The sequence below is a fragment of the Sabethes cyaneus genome, chromosome 3, assembly GCF_943734655.1.
Source record: "Sabethes cyaneus chromosome 3, idSabCyanKW18_F2, whole genome shotgun sequence".
NCBI classification, from domain to species: Eukaryota; Metazoa; Arthropoda; class Insecta; order Diptera; family Culicidae; genus Sabethes; species Sabethes cyaneus.
In genome coordinates, this window is record NC_071355.1 from 130,576,084 (window position 1) to 130,593,573 (window position 17,490).

Below are 17,490 nucleotides of genomic sequence, written 5' to 3' on the forward strand. Positions count from 1 at the left end.
ACCCTTTTTAAAAATGAGTCATATTTCCTCCTATCAAACACGTTTGTAAAGTTTTATCTAAATCAGAAAGATTCAAAATTTGTCATTTACTTATTTCACGTGGAACTGTTCATTACTAAGTGATTTTCTTTTTCCTAGCAAACTAAGTTACTCAGAGTGAGGAGAGCTTAGTGTCGTGTCCGTCGGTTATTTTCAACCTTTTCAACCGAGTCCTCACGGAACAACGTCCGTCAAAGTCTACGTTCGTCCAAAAACTGACTTGCTTGAAGCATACTATATCATGCCACAGTATGCGTAAGTCTCATATTGAACGATTCATTTCTCTCCTTGTCTCTTATCGTTCGTGTGACGGTATTCTCCCTATGCAAGGGGTTTCAGTTACACTCAAGTAAATAATTCAGTTTCATTAGATTTGTTTTACGCTGATTCATCTAGCTCGGCTCGTTCCCTACACTTAGGACAACTTATTTCAAGTAGAGGCTTATACTATACCTCATCATCCGCTTGAACTGGAAATTGTGTGACTGGTTTAACAGCAAGGACGTCAGCTGCCTCTTTGCTCCTGCAAAATAAACAATAACAAATAGTTAGAGGAAAATATTTGTGGACGCGTTATCAAACGTGAATAGAATAACAAAAATTCATTAAATATGGACTATTTAAAAGAGATTCACAAATATCACGCAACACGAACTTTACAGCTTTTCAACATATACCGTTCTGATTCAAACTTAGAACAGTCTCAAGTTTTGACTTCGAACACTTCACAATAAAATGCTCGTTAGTATCGCTAATATGATAAAATATTATGCTTATTGTACACCAACGTGTTCGTCAGAATCCGGTCCTCTATCCGGTGAGGCATGACAGTGAACTGTAGGACTCCTTGTAAGAAATCAGGCGCTGGAAAAAAGTAAGAACTCAGATTTTCATTTGACTCGCTTACTCTTAGCGTTTCGTGCAAAAGTAGCTGTGTTTTCGTTTGCATTATTTTACCAGTTTTAGAATGTTTACCTTCCAACTACGAGATTATTAGAAAAGTGCAAGGTATTTTTGTACTAAAGCATAGTTAAAATAGAATATTTCATGCATTATTTCAATGATATTAGAAAAATTAAAGCGTCCGAAGTTTGAATCACGTTTTGAAGAGTGATTCAAACTTCGAACACCAATGAATAATACTCGGTTTTTCCGGGTTTTCCTTCGGGAAAATTAATTGTCTGCACTGATAAAGCTGTAGAAAGTAAACTTCCTTTAGATGTGGTTCATGGAGTTCGAGAATATTAGCAATTCCCAAGGAGCAAAACGGCAGCACTTAAAAGAGCAAGTGTGAAATAGTGATGGAATAAGGGTCGAATGAAAGTTGCGCTAACGTATCTGCTGCATTGTTGAGAGCAAGTGTGAAATATGTATCGATGAATCGTCGTACAAAGGTATCAGTAGCACCACCAAGAACAGGAATAAAAAGTGCTTGATGGCAGCCAATAACACCAATAACTTGAATGACACTTTATACTTTACACTTTATAATTTATATAAACAAATTTATATTAGGTACACTTTATTTCTTTTTTTTTACAGATTAAGAATAGAAAAAATTTTCATAACCACTTTTAGCCGAGACAAGTCTTTGCTGGCCGTGGCAATCCTTTTATTTGTTGTTGTCTGGACGGTATGTATCTTCTCCCTCGACGTGTCGTTATCCCTCGTCCAAGGCAACCAGCTCTGCTTAACGCTTTGCGAGTTACTCACAATAGATTTGCTCAGCGAGATGAATTGCGTCGGACTAAAGCCGCCAGAATTGTTTGGTCGGGTGGCATAGTGGCGACACCACCACTGCTGGTAGCGCCGTACCGTAATCGCGTGACCAGCTCCCGCTGCCGGTGCGCAAAAATCCCACTTCTTCTCGTGCCATCTACTGCTGCTTTTTGTTTTTTGGATGAAAAAAACTAAATCCGACCCGATGACAAATATACGAGCACAGACAGAGAGCGACTTAAATAAGCTCAGGAAGCAGTACTATCTGCGTAAACAGTATAATCAATATATATAGAATGCCAGTGTCGCTGCAATGCGCGTGGCAAACATCATACATATTCAGATAATGTATTTACATTATACTTGCATATGTGTGTGTGCCTGAGATTCAGCAAAAGGGGAATCTCATTGTCAAACTTTGACAACCAGTTTAAAATTTCGAATATGGCTGCCAAGTAATGTAATTGTAAACTTCGCTTGCTTCAAGTTTCTGAAAAAAATCGGTGCAAAAAGACTCAGTTGAGAGATTCAATTCATCCGGACGAAAAGAAAATGAGCGTTTAAAAACATTTCACTGGCATGAAAACACAGCGAGGAGCGCACTGATGACAGCACCAACCAGCGCACAGATAAATGACAATAAGCAACTTTGACAATGAAGTTCCCGATTCACAGACTTGATACAGATTGTTAGTATCATGTTTATCACAATGAGTCCTGTAGAAAAACAGCGACACTGGCATTCTATATATATTGATTCTACTGCGTAAACGAATGACGGGGTGTTAAAAGTACTAGCACGAACCACTTCTACTGTTAACTAATCACTGCTGCTGCTGCTAACTAATCACTTCACTGCTAACTAACTGAACAATCGCACACAATGTTCGCAGCTAGCCGAAAGTTCTGGATTTCCAGTTTCCAGTGAATTTCACTCATTAGCACCGCTCACCGTCGTCAATATTCAAGAGAAAAAAAAACCTTTGCGTTGTGAGTGTTGGTGAGTGTTGGTGGTACAAGCGAAATACTTCAGCACAAATAGTTTATTAAATGTTTAACATGTGCAGAATAAATACTTCTAAAGCAATCTTGTACAGCAGATGCCAAAAATGATTTGAGAAACTACTCCTCAGCGCTTAAATGTATTTTAGCCCATTTTTGTTCCACGTTTGACAAACTTAAACTGGTAAATCCACATCGGCTAAAAACTCGGTGCCTGTCATATGTCAGATTATCTCAGATGTGTTCGTCGATGGCTTTCGACCGTCAGGATGTAAGTTCGAATCCGGATGAATGAAAAAAGTATAATGGCAGGCTTGATAAATTTCGAGTCAACCAACGATTTCCTACTAAGTCGTAAGTACTAAGTAAATTATAAAAATACGAATACAAAAGTGAACATGAAAATAACGAAACCCACAAAATAAAATAAAAATAGGTACTTCCTGCATATTTTATTCTTTTTGCTTGTCTAAATGTTGAACTGCTGTGGAATAAACGTAGCGTCAGTGGCATTAGCAGCAGTTTAATAAACATCTCTATGCGTACTGAATAAACGTTTTACTATACGTTGCATAACAGTTATACAAACGCATCTTCCACATCCATATTCAGCACTGTGCTGTTTAAATTCTCCAAAACCAACTGTATAAGCATTGAACAGAGGTGTTTAGATATACTTTAAAAGTAGCTATATAGCATGTGCTGAATAAAAGCTGTCGGTGAAACGTTTAATAAGCAAAAATTGTTCCTTGGGTTGACTTCAGAAATATGGATTGAAACTAATTATTGTGTGAAAAATTTAAATCACACGGTTAGGTGGACTTAAAAAGACAGTGTTTAGAAAAAGGATGTAATTTCACTCATTTAAGCTGAGTGACACTAAAAACATGAATGCTTATCAAAGTAATACAAATGTTCGATGTCTGAGACTGAAATATTCAAGCTTTGAATGCCGACCATGAAAGTGTTCGAAGTTTGAATCAAAACCGAACTGTAACTTTTTAGTGTTTTTCATTATAAAATAACATTTTATGCTCATTTTTCCAACTTTCCTGTGAAATTAAATAAATTGTCATGCTATTGAACCATTCATGGGGGTAGAATAAAGATGTTTTCGAACATTTTACGTTGAAGAAAGGTACAGCATGGCTTAAGTGTGCGAAGTTTGAATCAGAACGGTACTTGGAATTGAAAAACCAATCATAATAAATATCATTTATAATTGATTTCATGTTTTTAAGGAAATATAACTGTAAGTAGGGGAGAGACGTCCATAGTGAGACACTTTTTTTCTAAAAATTTCATAATTTTTTTGGAGATAGCTACCAACGAGCTGTCCAATCCTTATCCTTCTATATCGCTCTAGTTGTCTGAAGTAAAGTTTCAGTCTAGCTTCTTTCAGACTAGGTACTTAAAATTATCTGCAGTGATTTAACCCTAGAGCGGTCGCGTTAAAAAAAGTTACGTAAGCGGTCGCGTCGCACTATGGGGCAGAACCCGAAAAAACTCGGACAAAACCTCGAAATTTTTATTTGAGATATTCTATCAAACTTAATATTCTAGTAATAGTAGACACATAATCTATAAGGAATATACATAAATTGTTTTAATAAGTAGTTTTTCGATAGGCATTAAAGAAGGTGAAACACAGCGTAAAAAAATTTTGGAAAATGAAAAAATAAATATCATTTAATCTTTTAGTATCTGGCTACCATGCTGCTTAAAATTCTATACTTTTAAAGGACAATTCACATTAAAGGGATTATAAACTAATAGTGTAGGTGATATTAAGACAGATTTTTCCTAGTAGGCTTTGTTCTGACGAGTGTTTTAGAACAAAATATTTGTTCAATTTTCAATAATTTTCAATAGTGTGTAGAAAAAGATTTCCACAGATTTCCGCTCTGACACTACCATAAAATCAACATTCAGGGTGTTAACTAGTAATAAGCAAAAAATTAGCTGCTACTAGTTGCGATGTTCGGAGATATTAAAGTTTTCCGAATGCATGTTTTCCGGTATTTTAGGCTACAAACACAGAGAACAGACATCCAGGCTGGCATACCCAACCTGTGTAAATTTTTGTAACGGCCATTTCGAAATAACCCCTCGTTCAGGTTAAAGTTACCTGAAGTTACCCCTCACATTTGTTAGTTTGGCGGCGCCACCCGCAAGCATCTGTCAAAACTGAAATCCAATATATTTCTTTCCGTTTTTTCTTATGCAAAAACCAAAAAAACTCAAAAGCTCATCAGTAAACAAACCGAACGATGGAAATGGTACAAAGGTTCTTGAATTTTTAACGCAGAAATGCTCGCCATATAACTCGCCAGATCCCAAAGCGATCGACTACCACCAACCTTCTGGCATTCACTTCTTTTGTCATTCGCCATATGGAGAAAGGCTCGCAAGTAGACGCCATCTATACTGATTTGTCGGCTGCATTTGACAAAATGGATCATGATATTGCATTGGCTAAATTCGAGAGATTGGGAATTTCTGGTAGCCTACACTCCTGGTTGCGTTCGTACCTGACTAGACGGAATATGTCCGTTAAGATAGAAGATTTTGTTTCGCCTTCGTTTCCAGTTAAGTCCGGAGTTCCACAAGGCAGCCATCTTGGCCCGTTTCTTTTCCTGTTATACATGAATGACGCAAACTTGATCCTGGATTGTTATAAAAAATCTTACGCTGACGACCTGAAACTTTATTACGTCATCAACAAACCAAGCGATGCCCTCTCTCTTCAACAACAACTCGTAGCATTTGCAGCATGGTGTAAAACAAATCGGATGGTTTTGAACGCTTCTAAATGCTGTGTTATTTCTTTCGGCCGCAAACGATCACCAATGCTTCACGACTACATTCTCGATGGTACATCTTTAAAACGTGAGAACATTGTGAAAGATCTTGGTGTACTTCTTGATTCCTCACTGACATTCAAAGATCAAGTGTCATATGTTGTCTCCAAGGCCTCGTCGCAGTTGGGATTCATCTTTCGATTCGGCAAGTATTTCCAGGACGCTTACTGCCTCAAAGCCTTATACTGTGCTTTAGTGCGTTCAACTCTCGAATATTCGTCGGTCGTTTGGGCACCGTTCTATCAAAATGGGATCATCAAAGTCGAGGCCGTCCAACGCAAATTTGTACGCTATGCACTACGACACCTGCCATGGAACGACCGGAATAACCTACCTCGTTATGCTGATCGCTGCAAGTTAATCCACCTTGACTCACTCAGCGTTAGGAGAGATGTCGCCAAGGCTTGCTTCATCAGCGACTTACTAACGTCCTACATTGACTGCCCTGAACTTCTAGGCCTCTTGGACGTGAACATCCGCAGACGTGCTCTTCGTTCCCATATGTTCCTCGATATGGGGAGATCCAGGACAAACTATGGGATGCATGAGCCAATAAAAAATATGTGCCGTGTATTTGAGAATTGTTTCGAGTGCTTCGATTTTAATTTGTGTAGACGTGTTATTAAAAGTAATTTTGTAAGAGCGTTATCGGTGTGATGTTAAAAGATGTTTGTATTATTTGTAAGTAAATTTAAGTGGAGTCATTGGGGTTGTTTTTAACCTGTTGACTGTATATAAATAAATAAATAAATAAATAAATAAAAGGTTTGTTGATACTATCGAAACTAGTGTGGTATCGATAGTATCGTCAAACTTCATTGTTAGAAATGATTTGCGATTTGTGACACACACGTGGCAAAATTCCGACTCCTTTTGATGTTATCGTGTTGTTATATTAGTTATCATAATTATTACTGTTGATGTTTGACTACTGTTTTACCTGACTCACTGCGAATATGCGTATTATTGAAATAAAACGTAACCATACGTTTTATTCGTTTATAACGCATATGCAGTTAATATCGATAACAAACGATTTTTTGTAAGTTGTGCTTTTGTTATAGCATTTAATTTGTAAAAAGTTGCATAAATAACAATTCAGTTTCACAATACAATTATTGCGTGCTACTCGCACTTGAAATATAACGTTTAAGTACGTTATTTTTAGTGATCAAAATTAACGATATTTTCGATACAAGGGCGATATTTTTCTAAACCTTTCGAACCAACACGATCGCGCGAACACAGCGCATATTCGCAGTGAGTCAGGTAACACAGTAGTTTTGTTCGAAATAGTATCCGTCAAATCATCGATAAATAGCCCCGTAATATCGATAGTTATTTCAAGTGTTACCTCTCATCGTTAATTGACGGAAATACTTGACGGTGATTGACAGTCAATTTAGTTTGGCAATTCGTAGGCTAGGCGGCGTTTGATAACTGTTGTAATTTTAACGGTTTTTCGTTTGAATTTTTACACAGAAAATTACGAAAAATTTGTTCTAGCTTGGATGTCTGTTCTCTGTGCTACAAATTAATAAATGCGCGCGGCAGTGCGATGTTCATTCCTGCTGTACGTTAAATAGTCATGCTTGTGTATGTAAGACAAAGCATTATTATCGTTATGAGATACATCGGAATCGATAAGGGGAATTCAGGACATTGTAAAGGCGACCAGTTAACAGCTTTTTCCCAATTAGCTCTGTTTCAAGTCAAATTGGCAGTAGAATATGTTCGGTTGGACTTTCAGCACGATTGAACTAGCCTCCATTTTGTTTATTTAGAGTCGAACGTGTTGATACGTGTTTGCAGGATAAACAGATTCCTATACTCTGTCAGTTACTGTCAGTTACAGTCAGTTACTGCATTTAATTATTAATGATTTAAAATTGACGTTTTCAACAAGTGGGTCCATTATAAGCAATGCAAAAAATGTCGCCATTACCGGACTCTCTCCATGCAAAATACACTAAAATTCCTATACTTGACCCAGTCATTATTCTATTGTAAACCACAAGTGTCCATAAAAGGAAAATGGACATTCCAATCTGTTTTAAAAAATCTGTAAAATATTGAATATATTTGAATATATATCGATATATTTAGGCTTAATCGAAAATTACTAATATTGTAAGTGCCATTGGTTGGGTGTTTAGCGTAACGAGTTCAAAATAATGTAGAGAAAGGTCCACAAATGGTTTAATTTTAATTTTAATTTTATTTCCTGGTCTTCGATTATATCGTACAGACAGTTCCTAATGTAAACTTATTCTAGTTTTAAAAGTTGTACATTAAACTCATAACAGGCAGATACAATATTAAATTCGCGAAAACACACATCAATCGGGTTATTTTGGGAGAAAAGAGTACGGTGTGTACGGAAGAAATTCGCTCGTCGGGTAAGCCTAGGAGGTACGTTGAACTGAATCTGGCCTAGTAGCTCCGGGCTATCCACGTTATTTTCCAGAAGATCGTAGATAAACAATCGCTGCAACATACTTCTCCTATTTGTCAGAGTGGGTAGACGTATAAGCACGCATCTGTTTTCGTACGGAGGTAGACGAACAGGATTATCCCAGGGTAATCTGCGCAGAGCGTACCGAACGAATTGACGCTGGATTCGTTCTATCCGGTTGATATGAACAGCATAATATTGTTGCCCATACAAGCACCCCGTATTCAAGAATACTGCGCACGATTGAACAGTAAAGCGATTTCAGACAGTAGGTATCATTAAACTGCTGCGTATTCCTTTTGATAAAACCTAGCATAGCGTAAGCCTTAGCAGTAGTAACGGCAATGTGTTGAGCAAAACATAATTTACTGTCCAAGAGGATGCCCAAGTCCTTCACAGTTTCGACACGGTTGATGCTGTCCCATTTCCATCGTGTAGTCAAATGATATAACATTCCTGCTCCTACAGAATGATATAATGTTGCATTTTTGCACGTTCACGTCCATTCCATTAAGCACACACCAACGTAGCAGGGAATCGATGTCGGATTGTAAGGCACAGCAGTCAACTCTTGATGCTACTACCCGAAAGAACTTCAGGTCATCTGCGTACATATACTTGGAAGATTTTATGGTGCTACACAAATCATTTACAAAAAGGATAAACAGCAATGGGCCAAGGTGACTTCCCTGGGGCAAACCGGATTGAATTTCAAATGGCTGCGAACTAGTTCCATCGGTTGTATAACATTTCGCCGAAGACCATATCGCGGAGTACCGTTTCGCGGAAAATACTATTTCGCGGAAAGTACCAAAACGCCAAAAGCCCTTTCGCGGAAAACCGTTTGGCGGAAAAAACCATTTCGCGGAAAACCATTTGGCGGAAAATATTGTTTCGCGGAAAACCATGTTAGTAGCAAATGTTTCCTAGATGATTCAGGGCGAGCCGGCCGCAGGCAACGGCGAGTGTTCGCCGGTGACCCGCCGTCGGAAGCGCCGGCCACTGCGGGGGGCAGCCCCCCCGCAGAGATCACATCTGTCTAGGTCTATTCGTTTTCCTAGGTCTTCTGACTTCTAGTTAGTTTTCCCTAGTCCTCGCATCGATTTAACTTTTGTTGAATACAAAGCGGCGAAGCCGCTTTTTGCGGCTTCCAAACTGAATGAGCGGTAGTTCTCCGCCAAATAGTACTTTCGGCGAAAAAATTTTCCGCGAAATAGTACTTTCCGCGAAAATGTTTGCCGCGAAATGGTTTTCCGCTAAACAGTATATTCCGCGTTATGGTCATCCGCGAATTGGTTTTCCGCGAAATGGTATTCGGCGAAATGTTATACAATCGTTCCATCTATACGTACAAACGCACTGCGATCGCTAAGATACGGCAGTACGCACCGTGTTAGCCACTCAGGAAATCCCATCCTTTCTAGCTTCGATACCAACAGAAAATGTGGCACCCTGTCGCACGCTTTAGCAAAATCGACATAAACAGCATCGACTTGCTGACGCTTTTCAATTGCGTTTGTCAGTGAAGTGACATACGCCATCAAGTTTGTAATCGTAGAACGTTTTTTCACAAACCTATGCTGCCATTCCGAAATGATATGATGAACCTTCGAGTAAAGCGAATCGTGGATAAGACTTTCGAAAACCTTCGGTAAGCAGCTCAAAATCGAAATACCACAGTAGTTGGTGACGTCATGGGTACTTCCTGCTTTATGGACGGGCGTAATTGCGCCAGTCTTCCACGCACTCGGAAAAATTCCCTCCGACATGGATAAATTAAAAATAATCCTCGCTGGAATCGCAAGCGTCGTAGCACAATTGAAGAGGAGTGGTGGCAGTTTGTCAGGACCGGCGCCTTTCGATGCGTCAATTGATTGCAGCTTCAGCACCACATCACTCAGTGAAAAGTTAAACATCAGCATGTTCAGATCGAATAGCGGCAAACTGCTCAAATACTCTTCAGACGAAGGTGGTCGGTTATTACTTTGCACTCTTCGAAAGAAGCACGAGAACAAATTTGCAGACTCTAACGGTGACTCTGCTTCATTGTCAAAATAGCACACACGTTGAGGGATTCCGCCTTGTTGTTTCCGATTCCTTACATATGTCCAAAACGTTGCAGGGTCATGCCTTATGTTGTCTTCCATACGACGAATATAGCAACGGAAGTAGTGCGCATGAAGTGAGTTATATTCGCTCTCAATATCACGCTGCTCAGCTTTGTGCCTTTCATCTCTCGAGCGAAAGAATTTCTTCCTAGCCTTGCGGAGTCGGTTTCGTAGATGCCGTAGCTGACTGTTCCACCACGGTTGTTTACTACCACGCTGCCGAGAATGTTGTTTCATAGGGACAGGATCGCGAAGTGTACCGTAGATATGTTCGTAAAATCGTGACACAGCCTCATCTGCACTACAACCAGCAAGATGTTCCTCCCATTGAATCTCAGCAAACAATCCGTTAACCAATTCGAAAGCACAACGGTTAAAGTCGAAGTTGAGCGGGTCAGTGACATTATAATTATTTTTCTTCACATCAGCAAGCTCAAAAATTAAAACGAAAGGACGATGGTGTTGATCGATTGCAAGCAGCGGCACCGGCGGCTCAACTATTTCTACATGATTGTTATCATTGATAAAAGCGAGATCAAGAAGCCTGCCGTTTGAATTCGTTATATCATTTATTTGATACAGTCCACTGGATAAAATCGATTCAACCAGAACGATTTCCTGTTCGGACGAAGCATTTATCGGCAGCAGTGAGTTAAGATTTTCGTCGCGTGTCCAACTTAAGTGAGGAAGATTATAGTCGCCTACCACCAAAACCCGCTTTCGATCACCCGCTAGATCAACTAAGTTTTGCACACATAACGCATGTTGTTCATACAGTGCACTCTCACTGTTTGGTGGCAGATATATACAACAGATAATTAAATCGAAACGTCCCAGCGATACTCGAACAATAGCCTGTTCCAGCTGATCACAGCCTTCAACGCAAACAGCTGAGCTGCACAGTTCATTATTCACAGCAATCAAAACTCCCCCACCGCGCCTGTGCTGGCTGGTTCTGTCACAGCGATATATGGTATAGTTGTGCGAAAGCTCAGAATTAGGAATATCATCGTTTAACCAGGTTTCAGTAAAAGCGATGACGTCATAGTCACATTGAGACAGGGCTGCAAACAATTTATCGGTTTTTGTTCGGAGACCCCGAACGTTTTGTTGATAGAGACTTAATGAATTATGACCGTTAGTGGGCAGATTGTGATCGCTTCGGTTCGGGAGCGCAGGGCGATTGACAGGGCATGGTGTGTGGTTTCGCAAAACTGAAACTGATTGTTCGTTGCTAGCTATAAAATTTTCGGTACGGCGGTAAGTGAATGATGATATTGCTGGATTATTAGGATTGATTTGATGCTGATGTTGGCAGGAATTGAAACGGAGCGCGTGTACTAGAAGTGTGTTGAAAATCGAATTGGCGGAAGATAATTCCCTTCTGCCAACTCGAATTGGATAGTGCTAAATCTTTCAGCTGTATATCGACGCCTGCTTTGAAGGAGACAAATGTAAGCTCGTCGAGTGATTTACCTTTTGGTACTAGCTTAACGATTTGCACAGTCTTGTCAGTTTTTAAATTATTTCTAACAAGTTTTTCGACTTGTTCTACTGTAGCCTGTGGATCGAAACCAGAGAGATATAACCAAAACAATTGTTCTTTTCGTGCAGCAGCTAACGGTATTGCTTCATCTGGTTCGATATCTCTAATACCTTCGAATGTATTTTCACGTCGCGGGGGTTCCTCCGGAATCAACAACCTTGGCCTCTTGCGCAAGTTTAACGTGTGTTGAGATCTCGGCAGACGTGGTGTAGTAGGTAGCGGTGTTCGATCAAGTATGGTATTAATTTTGATAGTATTGAGAGCGACTTCTTTTCGTATTTCATCCAGCACTTTGTTTTGCTCGTCAACCATTGTTTGCATTGCCATATTTGTTGACGATATAGCTTGACGAAAACAAGCGTTTTTCATCATAAGTGTACAGGCTCTGCACATCCAAAACAATCAGCAATCAGAAACCGCATCGCGCATTTCAGCAGACATATTAGCACACGTAAGGTGGAAAGCAGATTTGCAAAAGCCACTGCAAATAATTTCATCTGGCTTAGCTAAATCACAAGCACAGGCACAGCAGATCGACTCCATTGCTTTTTTGCACGATCAACGATGAATAAAACAGCAGTGTAGATTTTGGTGATTTTTCACTAATAATCGCTGGGAGATGCTATACTCCAATTTTTTCCGATGGAATGAAGTAAGCAGTATCCGATGAGTAGTATGCACCAAAGAATAAATTCCGAAAAAACGTAAATTAGCACTGAGCGAAACAACAGCAAATCAATTTGTTTACCTTCACACACACTATGATTGTGTGGTTGATTTACCCTATACCAGAATAATAATACTAAATTACTCTTGATATACAGATTGTGATAATTTGTATAGGAGGTCGTCAGATTACCAATTTCGACTACATACTTAAAACCCGATTTAATCCACCTATTGGTGAAAGGAACCTTTGTTATACCATCTCATTTGTCATTATTGAGTTAGAATTCGACACGCCTTCGGAACATAACTCAACTTTTTGATAACACTATACTGATAAATTTGTATAACATTTCAAAGCAATCAATAAATGTCTTCCTTTTATTTGTAATTTGGTATTTTGAGTTAAGAGGGGACGCATTCTGGGGTTTCGTTTAAGGGGGCATAGTACTTTTTACACCATATTTATTGCCTAATTTCAAATATTTTTTTCTCGATAACGTAAAAAGCGAATCGATTCGGGTTTTTTGCATTCCAAACATTGCACTTTATACTAATATTTACAATTTTGTTTGCATATGTGAACCTTTTCCCCTCTCCCCTACGGCTCCTTGAACATGATCGCTCGAAAAAAACATGATTTGCGGTACCATGGATTGGCGCTGTGGGTCTTATCTGAATTGAAAAATTCCAAAACGACATGAAAGTATATTAAATTATCTCGTGTTTGACCCATCGTTTTTTAAAAATTCGAACGCATAACAAAATGGCGGACATTCAAACATAAAAGTAAGGTTTTTAATCGAAAAAATTTACTTCAAACATTTCTAAAAAATACAAAAATAGTAATATCAAAATAAGGATGGGTCAAACACTAGATAATTTTGTTGGCTTTAAAACAAAAAAAGAATCATGAGAATTGCTTGCCGTTCTTGAGACATTTATGGTACCGACTTTCAATACCTGGTTTCGAGAAAAACGACGTTGAACTTATTATTCGCCGTGTAATCGCTCCAGACATGCGCGGTACAAATAGCTGTAACTTTGTCAATTTTTGGAATTCATTCAAATGACTTGAAACACATATGGTCGAAATGTTAATCTTTCAAAATAATCAATAAAAAAATTTCGATTTTTTGACGTAGGACTACGTCTTACGGCAAGTTTTGAGATAGGGTGTCATTCCAAAAAATCGAAAAATGCGAGCGTCACGAAAAATGAAAGGTTTTGAGCGCTAATAGCTCAGCGGTTTTCCGATCTATTTTCAATATTCTTACATCAATCGACCGGAAAATCTTCTAAGAATTGACCCAAATGAAGAAAAGTATGGATTCTTGATGTTGAACTATTGAAAAATTGAAAATAATAAACCTATGTTTTACCAGAATTCTTGCTTGGTGATTGGTTGGAAGATTCTTTACGATGATCTAAACCTATACCAATTTGATATCTGTGCTTGGGAAGTAAGCCAAAACAAGTGACCAAGCTTCCTCATTTCCACAAGATTTCTTAACACCGTGGTTCAACCTAGACCATTTTGATGTCCTTGCTTGGGAAGTACGCCAGAGAGAGTGACGAAGCCCCCTCATGCCAACAGATTTCTTACGAACGCGATTAAACCTAGTCCAATTTGATGTCTGTGTTAGGGAAGTGTGCCAGAAAAAATGACACAAGTTCGTTGTCCCAACAGATCGCAAATTCTTTACTGCGAGACGATTAAACCTCGGCGAACTTGATATCTGTGTTGGAAAAATGTGCTACAGCTGTACTGTTCGGTTATAATACGGCTCTGTATGAATACGAAAGCTTGCCGTTTCATTAGAAGTGTAGTGAAAAGATGTGCTGTTGATAAAATAGGATTGAATTGGTAACGTCGTGGCAACGTGGGAAACCATGGATAATAAAAACAATCTTTAATTTCAGTAAGGTAGCAGGAAAGCAATAGTTTGTGTTCTTGATTTTGTTAAATTGTTTTCAAATGTACAATCTTTTGAGAATTGAACGTATGCAATGTTACTACTTTGATAAATGTTACATACAACGCATGTAGCATGTATATATGTTGCATATAGCATGTATACATGAAGAATCGAATGATTACAAGCATGAATACATGCTACTATCACTACAAAGACACTTACGTAGTCCTGCGTCACCTATATATGCGGTCGTGTCTTGTACACAACCCCTCTGATTTTTAAGTTGAAAAAGTACTATGCCCCCTTAAGTTAGGAATTGGCCGTTTTCCTGAATGTATTCGGAACATTCCTAGAATGTATCCGACTGTGGCCAATGTAATCCTGGACACTTTATATGACGACAAATGAACTACTTTTTCAATTTTGAGTACTTAAAGTTGTCACATGTTGTATTTTAGTTCAATTCAGTTACTGATCCCCGATCCGGAACATTCCCGAACGTGTTCAGATGTACCCGATGATGTCTTGAACATTTTAAACGAATACCAATGGTCTAGTTTTGCAATTTCGAGTACTTGGAGGTGTCGCATGACGGGTTTGTTATGATTCAAGGTGCTTCTATGTTCAAGTTTCATATATTCCGGAACTTGTCTTCGGAACATATCTTCGGAACCGTACATCCGATCCAAATTCTGTTCAATAGAATTCTTCTAGGCCACAAAACTTTGCGTTTGGTAGTTATTCTGTCAAATCGGTCCAGGCATTTCCAAAAAACAGATGTTCATTGTTATATTTTCACTACTGAGACTGTTATGCGTTTAATCGTAACTTGTCACTGGCATAGTTTGATTTTTTGACGTAGGACAACGTCTTACGGCAAGTTTTGAGATAGGGTGTCATTCCAAAAAATCGAAAAATGCGAGCGTCACGAAAAATGAAAGGTTTTGAGCGCTAATAGCTCAGCGGTATTCCGATAGATTTTCAATATTCTTACACCAATCGATCGGAAAATCTTCTAAGAATTGACCCAAATGAAGAAAAGTATGGATTCTTGATGTTGAACTATTGAAATATTGAAAATAATGAACCTATGTTTTACCAGAATTATCGCTTCGTGATTGGTTGGAAGATTCTTTGCGATGATCTAAACCTATACCAATTTGATATCTGTGCTTGGGAAGTAAGCCAAAACAAGTGACCAAGTTACTACATTTCAACAAGATTTCTTAACACCGCGATTAAACCTAGACCAGCGGTTCCCAAATGGGAGTACGCGAACCCCCAGGGGTTCGCCAAAACTTTAGTTCGCTGCAGAGTAGTATAAGGAAATCCGTCAGGGGGTACGCGAACCGAAAAAAGGTTGGGAACCGCTGACCTAGACCATTCTAATGTCCTTGCTTGGGTAGTACGCCAGAAAGAGTGACAAAACCCCCTCGTGCCAACAGATTTCTTACGAACGCGATCAAACGTAGTCCAATTTGATGTCTGTGTTAGAGAAATGTGCCAGAAAAAATAACCCAAGTTCGTTATCCCAACAGATCGCAAATTCTTTACTGCGAGACGATTAAACCTAGGTGAATTTGATATCTGTGTTGGAAAAATGTGCTACAGCTACCGTACACTACGGTTATAATATGACTCCGAAAACTACGGTATAATATGACTCTGTATGAATACGCATGCTTGTCGTTTCATTAGAAGTGTAATGAAAAGATAATATAAAATACGATTGAATTGGTAAAATCCCTTCAACGTGGGAACCACGAGTAATAAAAACAATCTTTAATTTCTGTAAGGTAGCAGGAAAGCAATAGTTTGTGTTTTTGATTTTGTTAAATTATTTCCAAATGTGCATAGAAATAACTCTGAAATCTTTTGAGGCTTAAACGTATGCAATGATACTACTTTGATAAATGTTACATACAACGTATGTAGCATGTATATATGTTGCATATAGCATGTATACATGAAGAATCGAATGATTACAAGCATGGATACATGCTACTATCACTACAAAGAGACTTGTCGTGTCCTGTACACAACCACTCTGATTTTTTTTTCAAAATTTTGGGAACAAACATAACATTTGAAATATTGAAAGAATAAACAATTTAAAGATGATTCCCAGGCTCATCTCAAAAGTGGTGAAAAATCACATGGGACTGTTATGCGTTTATGCGCAGTAATGGTAGTTATCATCAACACATATGCATGTATATGTAATATACTGACAAATACAAATGTATGTAATATAATGATAAATTTGTAGAATATTTGAAATTAATCAAAAAAAATCGTGAACAAAGTTCTTGGACAGGATTGATATTTAAGGGGGACCCTCACTGGAAAGTCGAAAAACTTGTTTGTTTTGCATTTTCATGAGCCTTTTACCTTCAGAAATGTTGAGCCCAAAGTATTTTTCGGTACGTGGTCTCGAATTGACAGCGAAATTGTGGGATGGCTTGAAGGGAAGTGCAGTGTTGTACAATAGTTTAAGCGCGCTCTCCTCGAAACCATACATATGTTTTCAGCGACGGTGCGTGTATCTCAGTATCTGGAGGATCGATTTGGTTGAATTTTTTTGACGTGTAAAAATGAATTATCTAAATTGTGACGTGGCCGGTTGTCGATATCTCAATTTTTAAATTTTCGTTGTCTTTTTTAAAAAAATCGTTACACTTCGCAACCAGTAAGAGATAGATAGTTACTATGTACAGCAAAGTTGCTTATTTTACTGTGTTCTATAACTTTTGTGGATACACTATACTTTTTCGGACGTAATAAAAAAAACAAATATTGGTATCACCCTAATAGGTAGATTTACGGTCACCCTAATAGTGTAAAACGTAGCGCCAATCAATGTTTTTCATATAACTTTCGACTGGTAAGGCCAATTCTAATAAGCTTTAGCAGATATGTTCACAGCGTAAAGGCCTCCTGTTTGATACTAAAATAATTGAAATCTGATTAATTATTTGGTTAAAATCGTTATAAATAAACGTAACTTTCATTATGCTGTACACGACTGCTCATAACTTTCAAATTAAACATCCAATCAAAAAACAAATCAGTGATCTATGAGGCTATATTACCTACCAAATGAGACTAATAGCGCATAAATCGGTTTGGCCATCTCTGAGAAACGTTCGACTAATTGACACCTTGAAAAAGCACA

At 38.4% G+C, this 17,490-nt stretch overlaps 1 protein-coding gene across 1 annotated transcript in view; it reads right to left on the bottom strand.

Moving 5' to 3' along the window:
• The window catches only part of LOC128740138 (inactivation-no-after-potential D protein), a 348,822-nt gene that overhangs the window by 257,034 nt on the left and 74,298 nt on the right, over window positions 1-17,490 (bottom strand). The window contains exon 7 of the mRNA XM_053835653.1: window positions 493-562. Coding sequence (XP_053691628.1) covers window positions 493-562 — 70 coding nt within the window. The remainder of the gene's footprint in view (window positions 1-492; window positions 563-17,490) is intronic.